The 24,884-nt window shown below is 45.9% G+C and overlaps 1 protein-coding gene across 3 annotated transcripts in view; it reads right to left on the bottom strand.

The window, feature by feature from the left end:
- The window catches only part of Abcc1 (ATP binding cassette subfamily C member 1), a 122,694-nt gene that overhangs the window by 35,626 nt on the left and 62,184 nt on the right, over nt 1-24,884 (bottom strand). For all 3 annotated transcript variants that reach the window (XM_027387692.2, XM_027387693.2, XM_027387694.2), the window contains exons 7-15: nt 24,323-24,454; nt 19,814-20,047; nt 19,124-19,301; nt 17,327-17,488; nt 12,812-12,904; nt 9,993-10,196; nt 2,946-3,092; nt 1,859-1,946; nt 52-127 (exon numbers count right to left, since the gene is read on the bottom strand). In XM_027387692.2, coding sequence (XP_027243493.1) covers nt 52-127; nt 1,859-1,946; nt 2,946-3,092; nt 9,993-10,196; nt 12,812-12,904; nt 17,327-17,488; nt 19,124-19,301; nt 19,814-20,047; nt 24,323-24,454 — 1,314 coding nt within the window. The remainder of the gene's footprint in view (nt 1-51; nt 128-1,858; nt 1,947-2,945; nt 3,093-9,992; nt 10,197-12,811; nt 12,905-17,326; nt 17,489-19,123; nt 19,302-19,813; nt 20,048-24,322; nt 24,455-24,884) is intronic.

Here is a 24,884-nt window from a genome sequence, read left to right as displayed (position 1 = left end):
GTAGAGAGTGTTCAGAGCTCCAATGTCAGTGTGTCTATCTCCCGGGCTTACCCATTTAGTGTGGGAGGTTCATCCCTAGCCCATGTGAATGATGCGTTCTTCACAGTGATGCTATTCATCCCCCCACCTGGAAAACATCAGAGACAATGTGTTAGGAGTCATGCATGACAACAGGCACACATGCACATGACCTGCTCTGGTCCCATGCAGAGGCTGAGGACCCTCACTGGTTACTCAGTGTTTGGGGACATCCTCCATGATCTCTGGCTGGGAGTGCTGAACATGAACCAAGATCAAGGAGAAAAAGAGTTGTGCTCTTGTATAAACCTCTCTCCACTTCCTGGTGGGGTGGACAGGCAGGGCTGCACGGTGATTAAAAGCCTCCGGAGCAAGAGCACTGGTCCTGACTCTGGCAATATAGGGAACTGTGCACAGCTTGGCTGTAGGAGCTCTGATGGCTGCCTTGGCTCTGGAGTTCATGTTTCCACACCCCAAGCACCTCAGGACGGCAGAACACCATGCAGCAGAGTTCCAGCATCTGCTTGAGCTGTAGTGTTCAAAAAGGGACAAGTGTCCACTTAGGGAACACATGGCAGTGCCTGGAGACAATTTCAGTTGTCACTGCTATGAGATGTGGTGGGGAGGTGTCCCACAGTCATAAGGTTGTCCTCAACAGGAACTGTGAGCCTCAAGCACCCACTGCGATACCCTGCTAAGGGCAACAGAGACCAGCTACTGTCTTCACAGAACAGCAGACATATATCACTGGGTGTTAGCCTATAATAGCCCACTAGGCTCCTGGTACTATATCACCAGGGGCCAGACACTATCTTCAATCCTGTTTATTGGGCTCTGAGCCACAGGGTGTGAGTTTGAACCCCAGTGGACAGTCTCTCTGGACCTCTTTCCTCATGTGAGCCAGGGCTGTGCTGGTGGCACCAGCCTGGACCACTGCAGTAGTGAGCACATACATACAGAGGCCTGGGAACAAGCTGGTAGCAGAGCAGGTACTCAGGAAATCTCAGCCCCAGTCTTACCTGCTGGGTGCCTCAGGCAAGTTTTCTGACCCTGGCTTCTGCTCTAAGGGACATGCTACACTGCATGTTCAACTTACACACACACACACACACACACACACACACACACACACACACCCCTACCTCAACTACACACACACACACACACACACACACACACACACACACACACACACACACACACACACACACACACACACACACCCTACCTCCCAGAAAAGGCTCACCATTGCTGGAGCCATTAGCAATGACTGCAAAGTGACTAGAGACTGAAAATCAAGATGTCAGCTCAGGGGTCAGCCAGAAGGATCAACTAGTCTATGAAATAAAGCCAGTGATAAAAATACACAGGATACCTGGCTGGGCCCAGTGACACAGCCCTATACCCAGCTATTCAGTTGGCCAGCTTGGGCAACTTAAATCCTGTCTCAAAAAGTAAACAGTAGACCGAGGCTGTAGGACAGTAGTAGAGCATTTTCCTAGCTGTGTGAAGTCCTGTGTTTATCCCCAGCAATAAATTGACTAATCAATCATTTAAGAAATCCAATGAAACATCCAGATGAGGAAAATGTAGCCCCGAATGCACAGACACAGGCAAAAGCAAAAACTGGGCTATTCCTCACACAGGACAGAACCAATGACTGAGCTACAGAGCCCAAAGTTCTCACTCACACTGAGGAGGGCAGGGGAAAAGATAACAGCAAAGCCCTCTGGTCCCCTCTGTAGAGGCCAGATCCTGGGGCTTGTGGACAAGCTGGGCCGAGTCAGGTCCTGGAGGGGCCAGGATAAGGAGCCAAAGTGGGTAGAGGAAAGGTACCCACCATCCTTGATCGACAACCTCTCAATGCTGTCTGGATCCAGCTCCTCATGAGACAGAAAGATCCTGAGACGCTTGAGGGAGACGCTGGCCTGGGGAAGCAAGCACAGGGTGTGTCACCCTGACACCATTTGGACCACCTGCCACCCTGCCACCTGGTGCCCACACAAGTCAGTAAACGAAGGGCATGCTGCCACATGCAATGGGACTTTGGAAAGGCAGCATATCTCTACATTAGCAGACCGAGTTTGACTTTAACCAATCACTGGGTTCTGGGTCCTAATTATAGACAGACAACACACGCTGCAGTGCCTATGGGCAAAGGGTCTGGGTTTGCTTACAAATCCTTGCATGCAGAAAGAATGAAAGCAGGAGGCATAGATGGAAACAGGAAGAGGAAGAGGGAGAGGGGGTACTCAGAGTTTCAAAGAGTGGATCAAGACCCATCGGCAGAATATGACATTGAAATAGGTCAAGGCCCATGTTTTTTAAACATCAGCTGTGAGAGAGGCCAGAGGAACATAGAATATTCTAGAAAGATTCTTTAAAATTAAAAGAGAATTCTTGAGGTAAAGTCCATACCTCTTATATTTCTGAGGCCAAGGTAGAAAAGAACATGAATTCTAAGCCACCCTGGGCTAGAATTGAGTTCTAGGCCAAGCTAGGCTACAGAGCCAGGCATTCTCTGCCAAGAAGGGAAATCTGTGTCTTTCGCAGAATAGAATCAAATGACTCCTTGCTGCTGAGACAGAAGCCATCCTGGGATCAGCAAGTGGATTCATGCACAAGGCTCCACTGGGTCCTCCAGGACACAACAACGTGAGCAGTTTGGAAAAGTGTTGTCAGGGCTGCTCGAGTAAATCAGTGGGACAGTCTGGGTCCAAATGACACTGAGAAGCCCTCATTCCCCCTCCTGTTTCCCTGTCCACCCACACACAATGTTGCTAATGACCATGGGAGTATGCTGACAGCTCCCATGTCCACTCCTGGTTCCCACTGTTCCCCACACATCTGCATGATGCTACTGATGACCATGGGGGGATCCCGAGAGCCCCTATGTTACCCTCCTGGACCCTCTGTATGATACACACCTGCACAATGCTGCTGATGACCATGGGCAGGATGTTGAGTGGGAAGCGCAAGATATTGAACAGGGCTAGGGACACAAAGGCTTTCTTTGCATCTAGAATGTTGTTCTCATCCACGGTCACATACACAGCAAAGGTTGACAGGGCCACCTGCAAACATGGCAAAGCATTGAATGATGAAGCCACAGCTACACCACCCACAGAAGGAAGGGGGATTCATTCAGGTCAGACCTCTCCACCGGGCTTAAAATGGAAAAGGCTCAAAGGGGGTGGGAAGGAAGGGGCAGGGGTAGAGCCAGCACTCCTGCATTATAAAGAATGAACCAGAAAGATGGATGATCAGGTAAGTATTCCTGCCATGCAGGTGGCCCTGGATCCATACCTAATGGAACAAAAATACAGTTCAATTGATAGAAGGCTCTCCTGGCATGCATGCAGTCCTGAGCTCACCCTAGCACTGCATGAGCCAGGTAGGGTGGTGCTTATCTGTAATCCCAACACTGGAGAGGAGGAGCCAGGAAGACCAGAAATGTAAGGTCATCCCTGGCTACAGAGGGAGTTCAAGGCCAGTCTGGGTTATAACAGACCCAGTCTCAAAAACAAAACAAAGGCCATTTTAATCATGTCTAGAAGCCAGTGGGGCATGTAGCTGGAACCTATTCACCCAGAGCATGTCAATTACGTGGCTCAATGTGAGTTCTGTCCCTCAGGTGGTTTGGCTCTCCATATATGACATGGAGCTAACACACCTATAAGGACAGTCAAGCCAAGTGCTGAGTGCAAATCCTATAGGGTCACCTGGGAAGCTGTTTATTCCACTGTACACTCTTGGCCAAGCCCTGGCCATGCTGCCAAGGACTCCATCCTCCTAGAAGCTTGGTTCTGATGAAACCAGCAAAGAGACCTATTTCCTGCTCTGCCTGTCAGCAGACCTAGGGAAGAACTATCCAGGCTCTGTGGCCAAAGTGGGAGGCAGTGCTCCAAAGACCACTGATACTCTATCATGTGGATGGCCCCAGATGGCAGCCCCCTGAGCACCCTGGATATTACATAGCCTCACAGGTTATGTTTTAAACTTTTTGAGATACATTATATGTGTTTTAACCTTATTTTACTTTATTTCTTATGTTTTTGAGACAGGTTCCTACTATGTAGTCCTAGCTGTACTGGAACTCACTATATACGCCTGGCTAGCTTCATATTCGGAGATGTACATGCCTCTGCCTACTGTGTACTGGGATTAAAGGTATCTATGTGTCTGGTTAAAATTTATTTTTTTAATTAAAAACTGTACATAGGGTTTAGAGAGATGGCTCAGTGGTTAACAGTACTGACTGCTCTTTCAGAGGACCTGGGTTCAATTCCCAGCACCCACATGCAGCTACCAACTGTCTGTAACTTCAAGATCTGACACCCTCGCACAGACATGCAAGCAGGCAAAACACCAAAGTACATAAAATAAAAATAAAATTTAAATATTTAAAAAATAATAATGAGGTGTTAAGTGATGCTTTGACACACAAGCTCAGGTCAAGTACCATCCCTCAAGCATGTCTCCCTCCACTGCAGTGAAAACATTTTTTTGCTCTAGCTTTTCCAAATGGACTAGACACTATTCTGTTGGCACTGTGCTTCCATTTAACAGTAATTAGAAACAACCCATCAACCTCTTCCCACCCCTCTCCCTAACACAAATGTGTTTGCTCAAAAGTCTCTTATAGCCCACATGTTAGAATATTACTCAGCCATAAAAAAGAAATGTCTTTGTTTTGTTTTGTTTTTCAAGACAGAGTTTCTCAGTGTAACAGCCCTGGCTGTCTTGGAACTAGGTCTGTAGACCAGGCTGGCCTCAACTCAAAGGGATCCATTTGCCTCTGCCACCGGAGTGCTGGGATTAAAGGCGTGGGCCACCATCATCTGGCTACGAATGCTATTACATGAAAAAAAACTAAAAATTGTCATCCAGAGTGACAGAAATGGAAAGCCACCTCATTTTCTATTCTGTTCACACAGAATGCTCCCAGTAGGCAACTCTGCAGAAGAAGGAAGTCAATGGATGATGACCAGAATTACTGAGAATAAGGGATTAGGGGTAACTTGTAACAAGTATAAGGTCTCCTACTAGGTGAAGCTAATGCTAACATGGGGGCACATATCAAATATGAAACAACTTAAAGGGGCCACAGAGAGAGCTCAGCAGATAAAGGCACTTGCCACCAAACCTGACAACACAAGTTCCATCTCTGGGAAACACATAAATGGAAAGACAGAACCTACTTACACAGGTTGTCCTCTGACCTCTGCACATGCCCCATGGCATGCATACCACACACACACACACACACACACACACACACACACACACAGACACTCTCTCTCTCTCTCACTCAGTAATAATAGTAAAACTATCTAAAGTCAAAGTGCTCTAGTATAAAAGCCAGTCTTGACCAGTCCCACGGCCCACTGGATTATCCTCTGTCATCATTCTGTCCCTTCTTCTACTCAGGTTTGCTCTCATTCCCTCTGTCAGGCCCAGACTTCTACACTCTACACAAACAGCTACCATCTGTTAACTGAACAACTACTAGGTTCTGGGTGCCACAGGCCAGGGAGCAAGGCAGGCCTGGTGGCCCTGAGCAACAAACTACAGGGCAACATGGACCAGCTGAGAGCTCTGGAGTGGCGTTTGGTAGTTCAGAGTGGCTGAGATTGGCACACAGGTGGGACCAGGCCCTGGGCATTCCAGCAGATGGAGTCAGACTTCTGTCAGCATGGTAGAACTGAAGCAATGCAATACGACTTTCAGTTACTCATTCATCCACCTACACACAGATATCCTACGCCAAAACCCCTCTGCTCTGGAGACAGACACAACATTCCAAGCTCTGATCAGTAGAGCACCACATAGTAGTCATTACCCCAGGGGCTGGTAATCACTCTGCAGAAGGGGATCCAGGCCAAATAAGAGGCAAGCAGCTCACAGGTCACCCCAGAGTGTGTTAAACTCTGGCCCCCAAAAGAGCACCAAGTGACAAACATGAGGCTCTGACCCCAGAACAAGATGCAAGGCCTTCCACCTGTCTCCTATGACCATAGGTGAACTCCACCCATCCTTGAAGCAGGAGCCTGTCAAAGGAAAGAGAGCACAAACCAATCTTTTCTTCTAATGCAGGCAGAGGCTGGGTACCTTTGCAGGGCCCAGGGCCCTGTTGACAACTGGCCTCAACTATTTCTTGACCAAAGGTTCAGCTGACTATCCTGGAATCCCAGCATTCTCAGCCTTCCCTGCTGCTCTGGTTTTAGGGTAAAATCATCCACAGGTTCATGTGTTGGGACACCTGCTATGCAGCAGGAACTGCTGTCTGGAGAGGACGTGGACACCAGGCCTTGCCGGCAGATACCAGCCTCGGGAGCAGGCCTTCCAGGTTACAGCCCTGCCTCCTGATCCACCAAGGCGGGAGCAAGCCGTGTTGAAAGCCAAGCTCCCAGTGCACTGCAGGTGCAACACTGGTGAGGCAAAGCTAAGCCCTCCTCCATCAAGTTGCCTCTGTCAGAGATTTTTGTCACAGCAATTAAAAAGGTAACATATACCTAACTCAGCCAGAAACCAAGGGTCTACAGAATCCTTCTCTCTAGTACTTTCTGGCTAGCATTTTCAGTAACAGCCTAGAAGGTGCAGGTTCTGTCAAGGCTGCCGTCAACAGAGCCGAAAGGAGTTGGTGATCTGAAGAACGTTTCAACAGCAGACACGAAAATGCAGAGTTTGGAGCTTGCCCGGCTGGTTTTTGGTCTTGCTTTTGTTCAGCATTTCCCCCCTTTCCTGTTTTGGAATGGTAATGTATGTCCTGTGCTATTTATGTTGGAAGAATGTGATCTGCCTTTTGATTTTGTTTTTTAACAGAGGGATTACAGTTAAGAGATTGTCAAATGTCTCAGAAGAGACTTTGGACTTTGAAACAAGTTTGTGACTGTTAATAGACTATGGGGACTTTTGAAGTTGAACTAAATGCATTTTTTTTTCATTATATTTTTAACAAGCTTATGAGGGCCAGGGAGTTTGAATGTATTTGGCCCCCATAATCTCAGAGAGTGGCACTATTAGGAGGTGTGGCTTTGTTGGAGTGTGTATGGCCTTGTTCAAGGAGGTGTGTCACTGTGGGGGGCGGGCCTTGAGGCTTTCTATACTCAGGATACCGCCTAGTATTTCAGTCAGGCTTCCTGTTGCCAGCAAGATGTAGCTAGCACTCTCTGCTCCAGTACCACATCTGCCTACAAGCTGCCACACTCCTGTCGTGATAATGAACTGAAGCTGTAAGCGAGCGGACCCCAATTAAATGTTTCCTTTATAAGAGTTGCCACGGTCATGGTGTCTCTTCACAGCAATAGTAAAGCTAACTAAGACACAGGGTTATCAAAAAAAAAAAAAAAAAAAAACAAAAGTGTTCCAGGCCCATCTCCTTCTGAGGGAAGCACAGTTCAGGTAAACCTTGTCATGAACCCCCACTAGGCACACACCTAATTCTCAACAATGAAGACTTATACAGTGCCCTCAATTACTATGTGGAAAGTAAAAGGAGTGAAATGCAAGGTGCCTTTGGGACCAAGAGAGGCACGAACCCAGTTAACAGAGTGACTTGTCCATGCCAGAAGACACATTTTTTCAGAGCTGAAAATCAAACCTAGGGTCTTGAGCATGCCAGGCTATGTATAGTACAATTCTAGAATACATAAAACTATAAATCTAAAGATTTACCTTCTTTTTAATTTATCTGTGTGAGTTTCTCTCTGTGTATGTGCCGCATATGTGTCACTGCCCACAGGGACTGGAAGAGGACATCAGATCCCCTGGGCCTGGAGTCCCAGGTAGTTATGAGCCGCCCACTTTGGGTGCTAGGAACTGAACTCAGTCCTCTGGAAGATCACTGACTGTTCATTAACGGCTGTGTCATCTCTCCAGCTCCCTCCCATCAAGGTATTTTTAAATACCTATAACTATAACCCTAGACACTGTTTTCTGAAACGCACAGAACAGTCTCTCTGGAACAAAGGAGTTGTCACAGCGGAAAAGTGGGGGACAGCATGCACCCACAATTTAGAATTTCCTATATGATCTGGTGGCTACCATGAACAACAGTGTTGGCCTTGGACCCTCTGAGAAACAGGGGCAAGGTGTCCACAGATGCTCTCCCGGAGCTGACATTCCAGACACAGGCAGTAAACAAAACTGTAATTTTACATAGGACTAAACCAGACCCCCTGAACATGGGTGTCAGTTGGGAGGCCTGGGCAATCCATAGGGCCTCTGGGTGGGCTTTGGGAGCCCTTTCCCTATGAAGGGATACTCTCTTAGCCTAGATACATGGGGGAGGGCCTAGGTCCTGTCCCAAATGATGTGGCAGACTTTGACGATCCCCCGGGGAATGGATAGGCGGTGAGATGGGGAGGGTTGGTTGGGGGCATGGGAGGATGGAAGGGAGAGGGAACTGGGATTGGTATGCAAAATAAGGTTGTTTTAAATTTAAATAAAAATTTATTTAAAAAAAACCTGTAATTTTAGAATGTGTCTGGCAGTGCCACTGGACACATGGTCTTAGGTCACTGACAAGCCACAGCTTGCAATCAGTTAGTAACAAGAAGACACTGGTCCCCTGGAGTCTACCAGCTAAGGCAACCAAGTGTGCAGTTTAGTTCAGTAACACTGTGTGTGTTTGAACGTGTTTGTGTGTTTGTGCGTGCACATGTGTGTGTGCATGTGTGCGTGCGTGTGTGCATGTGTGTGTGTGTGTGTGTGCGCGCGCGCACGCATGTAGAGGCCAGAGGATAACCTCAGCTGCCATTCTATTTGGTTGGTTGGTTGGTTTTGGTATTTTTGTTTTTCCAAAACAGGGTTTCTCTGTTTTACAGCCCTAGCTGTCCTAGAACTCACTGTGTAGACCAGGCTGGCCTCAAACTCACAGAGATGCACTTGCTTCTGCCTCCCTAGCGCTGGGATTAAAGGTGTGTGCCACTACACCCATCTTAGCTGCCAATCTCTAGGCACATGAAATAGGCTGTGTCATTGGCCTTAACTCAACAAGTAGGCAAGCTTGGCTGGCCAGGGAGCCCAGAATCTGCCTGTCTCTGCCTCCCCACCTCTTCTGGCTCTGTTGTTAAACATAAGGTTCTGGGAGAACAAACACAGGAACTCATTCTTGCAAGGCAAGTCCTTTGCTGCTGAGTCACCACCCCAGGCCTAGCAAGCTTTCTTATGAGACTTTCTCAGTGAAGGGAGCTGACAGCACAGGTTTCCATTCTGTAACAGCTACTGGACTGGCCATGTGAAACTGCCAAGCAGGGCAAATAAAGCAGGCTGTGGGTATTAGCCTTGGAAGGGAGTGATGGGGAAAGGACTTGCTCAAATGGCAATCTTTTGTCTGTCTGGTTGGCTTTGTAGTGGTGGGGATGGAATCCAGGACATCATACTGAAGCAAATGCTATACCACTGAGCTAAACCCCAGGCCTGCACTAGCAGCCTTTGAAAAATATTTAGGTAGCTGGGTGGTGGTGGCACACACCTTAAATCCCAACACGCAGGAGGTAGAGGCAGGAGTTTGAGGCCAGCCTAGTCTCCAGAGCTAGTACCAGGATAGGCTCCAAAGCTACACAGAGAAACCCTGTTTCGAAAAAACCAAAAAAAAAAAAAAAAGAAAGAAACAAAACAAAAAACAAAAGCAAAACAAACAAAAACAACAAGAGAGAGAAAGAGAGATAGAGAGAAAGAAAAGAAAAATATTTAGGTGTTGGCTCAATGGCAAGGGCACTTGCTGCCAAGGCTGACAAGCTTAGTTCAATCCCTGGAGCCCACAAGGTCGAAGAGAGAACTCTAGTTGTCCTCTGACCTCTGCGTGTGTACCACAGCACTCATCCCCCTACACACACACACACACACACACACACACACACACACACACACACAAATACATAAAATTGATTTTCAAATTTCTACAAATTTTAGGTTTAAAAACAGAAGATATACCAAATATGTCTCGTGAAAATAACTGCCGTACTCACCAGGAAAGGTGTGCAGACCCAGGTGAAGGTGCCCACAGCTGCCAGGTATGCAGACTTCTTGAGCACCTTCAGCTCCTCCTTCCTGATGTCCATGACCTTGTCCTGGAACGCCAGCTCCCAGGCATACAGCTTAAGGACTTTGATCCCATTGAGAATCTCATTCATCAGCTTGATTCTGTTGTCTTTGCTCTCCATGTGTGCCACCTGCAGGGGAAGAGCAGCATCCTGGGCCCTGGGGACATCTATAATTAAAAGCGGCTCCTCCCAAAGGATGGGAAAGCTGGCCTTGGACCCCATGAGCCATAGTGTCAGCTCCCAGGCCATGGCAAAAGACCCAAAATTCTTCAGTTTGGGTTGCATTCGACTGAGAGACCAGAGGTGAGACAAGGCCCCCAGGGAATCAGAAGATAGAGGATGACATCTTACGTTGCTGACCCAAAGTGGGAGAGAATAAAGTATCCCTCTCTTTCCTTCCCTTCTCTAGCTCTCTTTTTTACAGGGTCTTACTCTATAGCCCTGTTGGCCTTGAACCCCTAGTCCTCCCGCCTCAAGCTTACCAAGGGCTAGACTGACAAGAGCACCACACACCTGTTGTATTTCTTTTTCTCATAACTGATTTCCAGTCATTAAAATATGGTCATTAAAATACTGAAACCTGCCAGGTCTGGCTGGCACTGGTTCTGACAATATTTTAAAACCCATCTGGTGCATCACCCTTGGCAGACAGTTTTCTAAGTGTTTCAGACACAGCCATGCTATGTTCAGCCAGGGCAGTGCCATGGTCGCAGATGAGTGAACCATATGCAACCAGATCTGAAAACAGAGATAGGAGCATTTTTTGAGGTGAGCCACTCAGGGAAGCCTACTTATTCCAGGACAAAACCCGATGGCAGGCCTATTCCATGAAGTCAGCCTACAAGACTACTCTCCCACCATGGTCAGCCCACCCAGAGCCCATCAGTGCAGCCAAGGACAGCACACAGCCAACAACAAGGGACAGAGAAACATGGGACGTGAAGACCACATGATCCACACATGAAGATTGATGGGGGAAGTATGTCTGTGTATGTTTATCTTATTGATTGTTGAATAAAGTTCTGTTTGGCCAATGAGGTAGCAAGTTAGACGAGACTAAGAGTCAAGAGGATTCTGGGAAATGTAGTAGAGAAGTGGTGATCCAGGCAGGAAGTGACATAGCAAGGAGACTCATATTTAAGCAAGGAGAAACAGGAAGTGTCCCTTTTCCCCCTGCCTCCTCCAGTGGCGGGATGTGATCCACCGGCAAGGAGGGACGCCAATAAGGTGTCTGATAAGATAAGTCTTATAAAATATATAGATTTATGACAATTAAGACTGAGCTAACAGATGAGAATCCTAGTCATTGGCCAAGCAGCATTTGAACCTAATACAAGTTTCTGTGTATTAATTTGGGCCCTAATTCAGGCGGGCGACTGGTGTAAAGCGCGCACACATGGCAGTGGGGCTTTTGGCGGAAAGATTTATCGTAACAGAAGATCATCAGGCATGAGATCAAATGATAAAATCTTACCACCACAAATGTCCAATGGACAAAAGTATCACCAGTTTTTATGAGTTAACTTTTATTTTATCTTTAATCACTATATTATATTATATTCCCTGAGAAGCCTGTTTATTTTCTAATGAAAGACAGAAAGGGAGCAGATTCAATGGGAGGGGAGACAGGAAGGATCTGGAAGGGGTAGAGGGAGGAAAAACTATCAGGATATCTTATGAGGGAAAAAAAATCTCTTCATTAAAAGGAGAAAAAAATCAACTTTTAAAAGCCGGGTGCACGCCTTTAATCCCAGCACTCGGGAGGCAGAGACAGGCAGATCTCTGTGAGTTCGAGGTCAGCCTGGTCTCCAGAGCGAGTGCCAGGATAGGCTCAAAAGCTACACAGAGAAACCTTGTCTCAAAAATCAACTTTTAAAACAAAAAAAGACATCACTTCATAGCAACCCTAATTATACATATAGTTATATTGTATAGGGACAGTTCTAGAGGTAAAGCTAGGCCTGGTGGTGCAAGCCTGTAATCCTTAGAGTTTTAGGCAGGAAGACAAAGTAAGGCCAGTATGGGTTACAGAACAAGATCAAGACAAGGAGAGAGGGAGGGAGGAATCACAGACAAGCATGGTGGCTCACACCCTTAATCCCAGCACTTGGGAGACAGAAGCAGGCAGATCTTGGTGAGTTCAAGGCCATCCTGGTCTACAAAGTGAGTTCTAGGACAGCCAGGGCTACACAGAGAAACCCTGTCTCAAAAAAAGGAAGGAAGGAAGGAAGGAAGGAAGGAAGGAAGGAAGGAAGGAGAGAGAGAGAGAGAGAGAGAGAGAGAGAGAGAGAGAGAAATCTACTCAAAATAGCCAAGAACATAGGACATGATACAGGATACCATTCCTTCTAACCTACAGTCCTATGTAGTTTAATACTGTATAACAGAAAAAAGGACTTGCTGTGTTAAAACACTTTTAAAAAGTGTCTCTCAAAATAAGAGTTAACACTACACATAATAAGTAGTCAACATAAAAGAAAGAGGGAGGGAGGGAGGATGGAGGGAGGGAAGGAAGCTCCAAGTCACTGTGATAGACTCTCTGCTTGCCTGCCTGCTCAGACCAATTCTGGAGCACTGACCATGGCTGTCCTTTGGAAAACTTGCAGAAACTCCAAGGCCAGTGTCCCTGTATAAAGGAACCTATAATAGATGAGGCTGACCATCAGGAAACTGGGTGGGCTTCATCTGGAAAGACCCAGGCTAGGGCTCAGGGTGAAGCCCCATGGAGATGGACATCATCCTACCTGGTAGGTCTTGGTCTTCATTGCCATCACAGCATTGAAGGGCACCATGAAGACCATCACAGCCACCCCAGCCAACACAGATGGGCCCAGGTTCTAAGGAAAGACAGGAGATAATTAGTCACTCAGCAAACAGAAGAGAGCCCTGGTACATCATTTAACAAGGACTAAGCACTCCAGGAGGACCCCACCAACCAAACTTATTCCTTTTACCCAAAGGTGGGGCATCAAGAGTTTTCAGGTGGGGTCTTCCCAACCCTTTTAAGAATATGCAGGCAAACTATCCCTTATCCAAGTAAGCTATGGAAGTTGACCTTGGGAATCTCAGAAAGGCCTTAAGGTGCTTGCTAGTTAACCTCCAGCCTGATGACTTAGTGCTAATCTGGATGGCTGCAAGGGCAGCTACAGATAGGCTGGTGGCTGGCACTGTAACACTTGGGTTTCAAACGGGTTTCCTGCCACTCACAGAACAGGTAAGAGGGGCTTGCCTCTTAACTAAGCTGGCACCAATAGTGTGACTTGTGTGATGCCTCCTTTCTTCTACAGGGTTAGACATTTTGTACTTGCTAGGCAGATCATGCACAGATGAGCTGTAACAACCACCCCCCAGCTTCACACCTGTGAACTTGACTTGCTAGAGACTCAAATTAGTTGCTGTCTGCTTTTGTTATGGGTTGCTTTATCCTGTGTAACATGTGTGAGAATGTGTGTGTATACACACACACACACACGCACGCACGCACGCACGCACGCACGCACGCACGCACGCGCACGCGCGTGCACGAGTATACATACACATACAAACCCACATACACACATAGCTGACTCTGGTGTCTTCCTCAGTAACTTTTCACTTCATTTCTCAAGACAGGGTAGAGTTTTATGAATCTGGAGCTCACTTATTCCTTGCTAGGCCCAGCATTTTGCATGGGTAATAAAGATCCAAATTCAGGCCCTGATGTTTGCACAGCAAGCCTTTTATGAATTAAGCCATCTCCCTAGCATCCACGATGGTTTTCTATGATCAACTCTGACTATACTGTCCAACTAGGGAATCTTCAAGAATGGCATGGTTCTGAGGACCCTGACACAATGTATGTCACACACTTCATGACACTCCCAGCATAAAAAAATCAAATACATTGATCTTTAAAAAATATATTACGATCATTTGCATGAGTAATTGTGCATTGTAATTGTTAGGCAGGGTATGATACACAAGTGTATATGCATGGGGGTTGCCATACACAGGCTGAGTGTTTGGGGGGTGGTGCAGTATACATGTATATGTATGAATTCAGAGTTCAAACTCAGGTATCATTCCTCGGGATACCATCTGCCTCTTTTTGTGAGATAGGGTCTCTCTCTGGCCTAGATCTTGGCTGGTTAGGCTAGGCTAACAAGTCAGTGAGCCCTAGAAATCTGTCTATCTCTGCCTCAGTTGCCACAGTTCTTACAGAGGTTTTTCTTTTTTGTTTGTTTGTTTCATTTAAGGAGGAGGGCCTAGGGAATCAAACTTGGGTCTTTGTGCTTACCTGGCAAGCACTTTGTAGACTGATCCACCTCCCTAACCTCACAAATAAAAGAGCTATGGGTTAATTTCATGCTTACTGCTTTTTGTTTGTTTGTTTTTTGGAGACAGGGTTTCGCTGTGTAGCCCTGGCTGTCCTGGAACTCTCTCTGTAGACAAGGCTGGCTTCAAACTCAAGAGATCTGCCTGCCTCTGCCTCCTGAATGCTAGGATTAAAGGCATGTGCCACCACTGCCTGGCTCATTACCTACTTCTTTAAAAAAATATATATATGTATGAATGTGTCTGTATGTATAAATGCAACATGCATACATATGCTGGCCAGCAGAAGCCAGAAGGAGCTTGAGTTACAGGCAATTGTGAGCTGCCCGACATGGGTGCTGCGAACCAAACTTGAATTCCATGAGAGCAGCAAGCACAACTAACCCCTGAATCATCTCTGCAGCCAACTCCTCATACAATATAAATATATTGGGAAACAAATTTCATATTAATTTTTGATATCTGCTTAGTCTCTCTGAGGATCACATGTTCATTTAGCCAATGGTCACAATTTGGGACACTGAGGACACAAGTTGTTCTTGCGGGGGGGGGGGAGGCATGCGCAAGGGGTCATAGGACTCAGAATGGAAGAGGGAGCCTAGTTCCAGGGCAACCTCAGCAGCCACCATCCTATTCTGTGGGGTTGGTGGTCTGAATATGGAAATCCTGCTTTGGTCTCAAGATAGCCTTACTCACTGTATAGCCCAGATTAGCCTCCATCCTCCATTAGATCCTTCTCAGATTCACAAACCAACTGTGGAGGCTTCTCATCATTTCACATAAGGGAGCACTCCACGGCATCCACTTGAAGATTTGTATTTAGCTATTTATGTTTTCTGTGTGGGGCTGGAACCCCAGTGTAGGGCTTGCTCCCAAGAGCCAGGTCCTGAGTCACGTGTTTTTCTTTCTCAGTTATATCATCAAAAGCATTTCACTCCCCACTCATTATCTATACAAAACAGTGGGACTGGTGAGATGGCTCTGTAAGCAAGGGTGCTTGCCACAGAAGATCTGGGGAGATGCGGTCATATGTAGTGGCATCTTGCCTGTGGACCTGTAACATATCTATCTATTCATGCTAAAATCTTTCTACCTGAACACCTGTATCTCCTTACTTCCTAGTACTCTGGTAGTCCCAATTCATATAAAACCAATACTGGTTTTGGAGTTGGATTTGGCTTTCCTTCTCTAAATTCAAGCATGTTGTAAAAATAAAATTCAGAGTTTCTGTCTCATATCAAAAAGCCAATTGATGTGAGATGGAAGTAAACAAAATCTAGGGACTATTATTGTCGAAACTCTGTTATCTCTCAAAAATCTTAATTTCCCTCATACTTATTTTCATCCTTATTGTTACCTTTCCCAGTATACATACCTATATAAGTTAAAACTTTCTGTGTTGATATTAATGTCTAAGTCTTCCACAGTGAACAATAAAATTTCTTAACAACAATCTTTGAACTCTCTGAAAAGAAAATGAAGCTCCACTACATCGATTCCACTTGATTCAACTTGATGTCTTTGAACTAGTAAACACCACTCAAGGATCGGTTTGGGACTAAAACTGCTCTAGACAATTCCAGATTAGCTGGCTGAGATGGTCCACCTTCTTATAACACTCTAGACAGAGCTTCAGATAAGAACTTCATTCAAGCATCACCTGCTACTCAGAGACCAGCAACAAATGTTACAGCTAGTCCTCTAGCGACTTCAGTTTGTTTTTTGTTTGTTTTTTTCCCTTACAGGATCCCATAGAGTCACCATCGCTCCATTACAGCATAAAGTAATTCTAAGAAAACAACACCCCCTTTCAGTTGGCTTAAAGAGTATTTTGGGTTTTTTTTTTTTTCCATCCCTGAAAAAAAGCATAATTATCACCTGAGAAAGAGTTTAGAACTCTGCTAACATGAGACACAATTGCTCCTGAAAGCACTGGGCTATTCCTGAGAATATGATGGACACCAATGACACTCCAGTTGGAGTTTGTTCTCCTCTTGGCTACTGGCTTTCTGGGTAAAAAAACTGCCTCCACCTCAACCGCTGACTTTGGACATGCTGTCCTACTGGGCTAGCAGGAGATAAACTTAAAGAGACTGCTAAACCCTGCAAAGTCAGGGTGAGACAGCCTTTCTACCTCCCTGCTTCTGTGTTAGTCATTCTAATACTCTAGGTCTTAGCCAAAGCTGGTTGCCCCAACACTGCTGTGAGACTTTGGGTGACTGTCCAGGTAGCCTGCTATTTCTGTCTTCCAGTACACCTTTAGGAAGTTGCTCACCTGCAATTTCTGCCTACCCTAGTAATGCTATCTTCCTTCTCAGGTCTTTGAAAGTTAAAAACAATATAAAAAGTTTTTAATTACATGTATTTCATGAAAAGACTAACATGACTTGGTGATGCATGTCTGTAATCTCTGTACTGTGAAGGCAGTGGCAGGAGGATTTCTGTGAGTTTGCAGATAGCCTGGTAGACATAGCAAGTTCCAGGGCACACAAGGACTACATAGAGACCCTGTCTCAAAAGTGGAAAAAAAAAAAAAAACTGGGTGTGGCTGTATCCATCTGTCATCCCAATGCTGAAGTAGGGGAAGCAGAGACGAGGTTGGCTTCAATAAATCAATGAGCTCCAGGCTCCATGAGAGACACTCTCAAAAATAAGGTGGACAGAGTTTGGGGAGGACACCTGGGGTCCACTTCTGTGTGAGTGCTGAGCAAGCACACACACACACACACACACAGAAATGACAATACATATAGACCAGACGTCAAGTAGAACTTAACCCTGATGACACAAGAAAAGAATAAAATAACTAGAAACTGGCCAATGGGTGGGAAAATAAAATGCAAATGACAAGAAATGCTCTTTCCCATGCATGATACCATCCCTGTCACTGCCTAGACAAGGCCAGCCCTCCCTGCACAAGAAAGAGACCAAGAACAAACACACACCAGCCACAGGAGGCAGAGGGCTAAGATGACTTGCAGAGGGGCTGACCAGACCATGTTAATGTATGTGGCCAAGTCCATGAAGCGCTGGGCATCCACAGACATGAGGTTGACGATCTCCCCAACCGTAGAAGACTTTCTAGCCGAATTGGTGATCACAAGGGCCTGTGGAATACAGGAGAGGGGAAAAGTTGAGCCTACAGGTGAAGGCAAAGAGTTTTCAACTCTCCCCAGACCCTGGACAAGATTCTGGCCAATGGTAACTGCCGATCTTTCTCCTCCAAATCCTAAGCTACTCTAGACACTTTCTAAACCATGGCCTTGCACATTTCAGTATGCAGGCATGTCGCCTGAGGGAGGAACCCTGTGGTTTCTTGATCTGCAGGTCTGTGATAAGCTAGGATTCTGGATTTCTAAGAAGCTCAAAGGTCATGATCATGTTGCTGGTCACAGATCCCAATACAAGGTTCTTGGCTCTCAAACTCTGACATTGGGAACTAGACAAGGCTTTGTTTAGCTGTCTAATTATTGACTGCAAGAGAGTTTCTGGCCTCTACCCAGAAAATTGTTGTGATACCAAGTTGTGACACCTAAAGTATCTTGAGATGTCAGGGGCAAGTGACTCTGGTGGAGATGTCCATCCAGGACTTTCTTCTCACATGGCTGTATACATTGTTTGGGGAGTCTTAAAAATACACCTGTACCACTGAGCATGACAAGCTTGACCCAAAAGACACCAGTACCACTGGTGTGGGCTGCAGCCTATGCACCAGGACTCAGCGTAACAGGGAGTAGGAAACACTAGGAAAGCCTTCTCTCTTGACAGCCTTTGAGCCATGTGGTGTGCTGCCTCAGAGGCCAGGACATGAGTGGGATGGAAGATTACTAAGTCCCTTTTCTAATGAGAGAGAGAAAATGTGTGGATTTGGGTAGATGGGGAGGATCTGGATGAAGTTGGAGGAGGAGAAACATTGATCAGAATATATATATGAAAATCTATTTTCACCAGGCAGTGGTGGTGCAGGACTTTAATCCCAACACTCAGGAGGCAGAGACAGGTGGATCTAGGTGAGTCGAGGACATCCCTGGTCTACAAAGTAAGTTCCAGGGCTATACAGAGAAACCCTGTTTCGAAAAATTAAAAAAAAAAAAAAATCTATTTTCAATAAAAATTAAAGATCAAAGTTATGGGGGGGAAAACTGAACAGCAACAACAACAACAAAAAAGAGGAGGTAGGACTATGGCTCTGGGACAATCCCTGTCAATCATATGCACTCCCAGCATGACAAAATAAAAATTTTTAAAGCTTGTCTTCCTCTGTTCAAAAATCTACCACTTCAGTTCAAATCCGGGGTGAGAGTGAAAGCAAATCCAGGAATAAACTAGAACAATGATTTAACATAGACTGCTTTTCTTTAAAAAGCAAAATAAAAATAGACAACTGCACACTTTGAGTATGTATATGCAGGCTCATACAGCTACGATGTACATGTGGAGGTCTAGCCTTCTAGCTTGTTTGTGACAGGATCTCATCACTACTGTAGCCCAGGCTATCTCGCTCAGGAGCTTCTGTTTCTACCTCCTAAGTCACTGCTGGGTATACAGACAGGTACTACTATGCCACTTGGTTAAGGGACAAAGCTTGCTGGGGGCTATCCTTGGCATCATGGTCCCCACAGCCCCCATCATTTCTTTGCTGAGGATGATGGGCTGGAAATCTCCACACAGGTCCTGGGAAGTCCCTGCTCAGCCACCCAGAATTCTGAGGTCACAGGATTCAATGTGGGTGCCTGGCCTACCTTGCGGTAGACAGCGCCCACCACGGCCGTCTTGATACGCATGCCGCTGATGAAGCAGATGTGAAAGTACTGGTGCAGAACCAACGTCTGCAGACAGGAGCTGACGAACAGCAGTGCTGTGTAGAAGTAGCCCTGCCAATCGGGGGCGTCCCTGTCATTCATGAAGTTGATAATCAATCTGTTGGGGGGGGTGATAAACACATCAGGGAGAAGTACTTCCAAATTCTATAGTGATTTCCACCTGAGCCACAGGAAGTCAGACAACATTTTACCTCACAGGGGTGATATGACTGCCAGGGACCAGCTTCTTAAACAGGGACCTCTGCCTTAGGAGCATCACACACTGACAGATCTGTCTCCCCACTGGCAAGTAACCCAAACGTGGTCAAACAGAGCACACTAGGACCAAGCTATTGGAGACAGAGATGACAAAGGCCCCCTTGCTGTCTTCTTGGTTTCCAGTTTGCAGAGGCTCATGAAATTTGCCTGCACATCCTTGCTCTAGACAACCCCACATTCTCCCAACTTTGGATTCAGGAAGCTTCTGTGACTTGCAAATGGCTACAACTCAGATGGTAATTAAACGAAGCTGGGGAAGGTGAAGGTAGTGGGTAACAAGCCTGCTCCTGCACAAGGCGGGACCACCCAGGAAGTTAAGGGAAAGCCAGGCGGTCAATTAAGAGTTCTTACTCCAAGATCTTGGGGCCGGCAAACATCATCAGATCATGAAGGGCCTTGAACAGGAAGCTCATGAGGAAGTAGGGCCCAAAGGTTTTGTATAACACCTTGAACAGAGAGGGGTCCTTGTCCTTCTGGGGGGACTTGACAATCAGCGCCTCGACCTCCTCATTCACATCCAACTTGGAACTTCCCTTGGGCTTGCTGGGATCTTTGGGAGATGCGTACACAATCTGTACAGGTTGCCTATAACATGAGAAGGGTAGAGCAGTTATTGTGTCCACCAGGGAGGCAATTCACAGTCAAGAGAGTTAAGAGCAGAACCTAAGACAAATCACCATAGAGAAGCAACTTTAATGCAGTAGGTATGAGCCCTGGGTCCTGCCTGGGCCTTCTGCTGCCTGCAACTGCAGGTATGCTGAAGCTTGTTTCCTCTTTTGCAAAGCATGGCTCAGGGTGTGGCAATGCATAATGGTAACCACAGTGCTGCGTAAGCAGAGACAGAGGAATCACAAGCCTGAGGCAAAAAAACAAAACAAAACAAAACAAAACAAAACAAAAAGAGCAATGTAGTGAGGCTCTGTCGAAATGAATTAGAAGTCCTGCCTGTCTCACAGGGTGCTTGTACAAACTGAGTGAGTGCACAGAACTGAAAGGCTTGGTAGCAGGACCATCCCGAGTTCTTCTACAGACCCACAATTCCTATCTCTGGCTGCTTCACAGGAAGTGATGGATCAGTTCTAACAGCTGTAATGGGAACTCAAGAGACCCAGATGTGCTAAAACCACCCTGAAAGAGAAGAATGAAACTGAACGCCATGCTACTCAATTTCAAATTTCACTGTGAAGCAACAGATGTCAATAAAGAGAGTCTTTTCAAAAACTTGTGATAGGCCATAGCAGGTGGTTCATTCCTGGAAAGCCCCTGGAAAGCGAAGCAGGAAGATTATCATGAGCCTAGGTTACACAGCAAGGGGCTTTCTTAAAACAAAATCGTGGTAGGAAACTAGATAGTCACATGCAATAAGAATAAGCTACACCATGGCTTCATATTATGTACAAAAATTAAAAGATTTTTTTATTTATGTGTATGTACATTTGCCTACATGAGTTTATGTGCACTGTGAGTACAGGTACCTGTGGAAACCAGAATGGGTGTTGGAACCTAGGAACCCTAGGAACCAGAGTTACAGGTGGTTGTGAGCCACCTGATACGGGTGCTGGGAACCAAATCTTGGTCCTCTGTAATAGCAGTATGAATGAGCCATCTCTCCAGTCACACAGAAATGCACTTAGAATGGGAGCCAACTTCTACACAAGCTAAGAACTATAAATCCTCCTGAGCATGGTTTGCCTCCACTTGGCAGATGGAGGCAGGAGAATCTTGAAGTTCAAAGTCATCCTCAGCTACATAGGAAAGAAAATACCAGCCAAAAGTTCATCATGAAGATGAAACAAAATAAAACAACCACCACCTCCCACACCACAAAGCAAACCACCATGGCTACACAAGCTGTCAAGCAGCCTTGTTTCATAAATCAAAGTTCTCAGGTGGTGACAATGACTCAGTCCAGTGACCATCCTTCAGTGTCATTTTGTAGTTCTGCCCTGCCCTGAATGCAGACAAATACCCCTGCCAGGCATCCACACTCCCAAGTGAAATGCCAGTCTGAATTCGCCTAAGTCTAGAATCTTCCTTCCATCTGCAGACACAAGTCTATACTGCATTCTTACCCATTTAAACACACAGTATCCCCTCTAATCCATGGATATTATTGGCTACTATATTTTCTTACAAATACCTGTGATAAGAGTTTAACCTACAAGTCAACCAAAAGTTATAAAAAAAGGACACAATATGAGTGTGTTCTGTTACTCTCGAAACATTCTTATGCTGCCCTCATCCTTCTGGTGACACTAGGGCATGACAGATGAAGTAGGCAAATGATAGGCACTGTGATGTAGCTAGCTTTAGGCAGCTATCTAAGAATTACTTGACCTTATGCACCACCAATCTGATAACCAAGATGGCTGCTGAGTAGTCGACTAGCAGGTAGGTAGTGTGTACAGTGTGGACATAGCAGACAAAAGGACAGTTCATACCTGGGGTGACAGTATATGATGGGACAAGAACAGTGCATAATTTAAACCTTAGGAATGGAATTTTAGATTTAATATTTTCTGATCATGTTTGATCACAGGTAACTAAAACTAGATGTATGGGAGATCACACCTCAGTCTTTTAAACCATCATCTGTTAGAGCAATTAACAGCCACTTCATTTTGCTTTACACTATCTACTTTTAGATAAGCCATCCTTTACAAATTTCTCTGTGGGGAAGTTGCTCTGTTCCCCTTTGCCTGATACCCTGACTTCTAAACCAGTAGCCACAATAAAAACCTTATGATGGCTGACACATGAGCTAACACAGGAGAAAGGGGCAAAAAGGAACAATCTCTGGTCCCCAAACCTAAAAGAAGGCTTTTCATTTGTCAGAACATGGAACACCAGAGGTCTTTAAATAAGATCAAAGTGCAAGGGCAAGGACTTGCTCATCTGCTTTAAAATTAAAAAAATATTTAGCTTGCCTGAAAATAATGTGTTCACCTAAAGATTTAGAAGCCAACTCAGAAACAAGGTCACTGATAATTCAGAGCATGTTCCAATTGAGAGGAAGGTAAACATCCCCTAAATACAAAGGATGGTCATCAAGCCTAGATGTAGAACTCAATCCCTCTCTATAAGAGCTCTTTGAGCCTTGAGGTCCCCAAGACAGAGCTTGAAGGCTAACATCTTCCATCTTCTCAAGATGTCCTGAATAAGCCTGAAGCCCTAGGAGTTGTCCAGTATGTGTGCCGGGAACCAAACTAGAGTCCTTAGGAAGTACATCAGGCACTTTCACAGAGCCATCTCTCCAGCCCCAATTTTCTTTTAATTAGATACATGGGGACATTGCTGGTACATCCTCTATTTTGCTGTTCAAGTTCCTTTAGGCAACAAATACTGGGGGGGGGGGGGAGGACACTATCTGTCCACTTTTTCACTTAGCATAATAACTTTGTGCTCTGCTCTGAGCAGTGATTCCAACTTCTCCTAATGGGTGTCTGGGCTTGATTCTGTTTGGGGCTGTCACAAACAAGGCAGCTACAAGTCTGTACAAGCCTTTAAGAACCTAAGTTTCCAGTTCTCTTGGGCATCTGCCTAGGAACAGAATGACAACAGGTAAGTGACTAGATTTAATTCAAAAACAAAAACACCACTAGACTCTTTTCCACAACTACTGAATCACTTGATATTCAGGCCAGCAGGTACATGATCCAAAACGGCCTCACATAAAAGGGGCACAGGCTGAGGAAAACAGAGTATTGCCACAAACAAAGGAAGCACTGGGCCAGAAAAACAAAAACAGGAGTAGGAGGAAGAGCAGACCAGATTTCCATAGGAGCCACTTAGGGCCAAGAAACCAAGGCACACTTCCCAGTCCACTTTCCCAGACAAGCAGAACTCCTGGAAGCCCAGAATCTGCCTAGCTAACACTTTTTCTCTGGATAAATGGCTGTGCCAAGTTCTGGCCCAACAAGATTTGCTCCCTCCCCCTCCCCATCCACAGGTGTGAAATGTGCTCACACCTCTGGGAAAAAGAGCATGTGACCCCTCCTCACCAAGATGAGCATGCCTGAAGGTCAGGATTCTCATGGAGTCAATCTGTTGGTGACAGCTTTCAAGCCTAATGGGCCAGTTTCTGCCACACCCTCTCCAGTAAAACAGAAGTGTCCAGGTGAAATCTTGCCCAGATGAGTAAACACAACTTGTCTAGAAAAGCTGCCCAGGGTTGATCCAGCACTGAAGCTTGGCCCATCAGATGGTATTCATCTCATGAGCAGCTCAAAAAACCCCGAGGAGAAGAATGGAGGCTGAGAGCCAATGAGATGGCTGGTTGGCACCTGCTGTCCAGCCTGACAACTTGAGTTCAATCCCCAGAACCCACATGGGAGAGGGTGAGAACCAACTCCCAAAAGTGTCCACTGACCCCCGTACATGCATGCACACACACACACACACACACACACACACACACACACAAATAAATAAATAAAATTTAAAAATTCAATTTAGCAAGAACATTCAAGTCACCAGAAGGATGTTCAGAGAGAGAGAGGTTAAAGACAGACCAAGTAAGGAGGGCAAGGCCTAAGCTCCAGCATACACAGCTGAGGGCTGTGACAAGTGGAATCAACTTCAGGACTGGCAGATAGCCTCGGCTGGAGAGCTAATCAATCAGTGATGTCACGATGTAACTTGCAGACAATACAGGAGGGAGCTGCTGGCAGCTCCCTTTGATGTTAAACACTTCCACTCCACCCCACCTGATAGATAAGAAATGGTGGCCTTGGGAGGTGATAAAGTTGCCCCAGAACCAAGAAACTTAAGAGATTCAGGCCACGGTGGCTAAAGGGATGAAACAGATCAGCCTAGACAGCATCTGCCTCTCCTGGAAGAACACAGAAATGTGACACTCACTTCCTCGACTTAGCACACTCCTTCTTCCAGTTATTTACCAGCACAGGAACGATTTCTTCGGACTTGTCCTCCTTATTCAGTGACCAGAGGTCACTGCTCTTCAAGGGCTGGCGGTAGCCCTGCACCATCATCCTGGGAGCAGGGCACAAAAGGAGGCGGGATGAGCATGGAAATCTCATGCCATGGAGCTGCCCTCACAGACCTGTATCACTGTCCAGCTATGACTGAAAAAACCTGAGGATGAGTGCATATGAGTACGGCATATTAACTAATAATTAAGGCATATTAACTAATTATAGTTAATTCTACTAGGTCATTTGGGGAAATAAACCCATCTTGACAGACAGGTAAACAATGCGTTTAGAAGGAAGTAGCTGGGTATTTCTAATTATTGCTTTGTAAACTTTATTTTTAATTGTTTTATTTTCAAACAGGGCCTCATGTAGCCCAGACTGGCCCCAACCTCTCTATATAGCCAAGAATGACCTAGAACCTGTTCTTCCTGTTTCCTGTGAAAATACTGGCAAATTCTGGGTGTTTTCTTATTGTTGATCATGTATAT

Source organism: Cricetulus griseus, assembly GCF_003668045.3.
Source record: "Cricetulus griseus strain 17A/GY chromosome 1 unlocalized genomic scaffold, alternate assembly CriGri-PICRH-1.0 chr1_1, whole genome shotgun sequence".
Classification (NCBI taxonomy): domain Eukaryota; kingdom Metazoa; phylum Chordata; class Mammalia; order Rodentia; family Cricetidae; genus Cricetulus; species Cricetulus griseus.
Note: the sequence above shows the minus strand (reverse complement) of the source record. Positions and strands in the feature narration are given on the sequence as shown.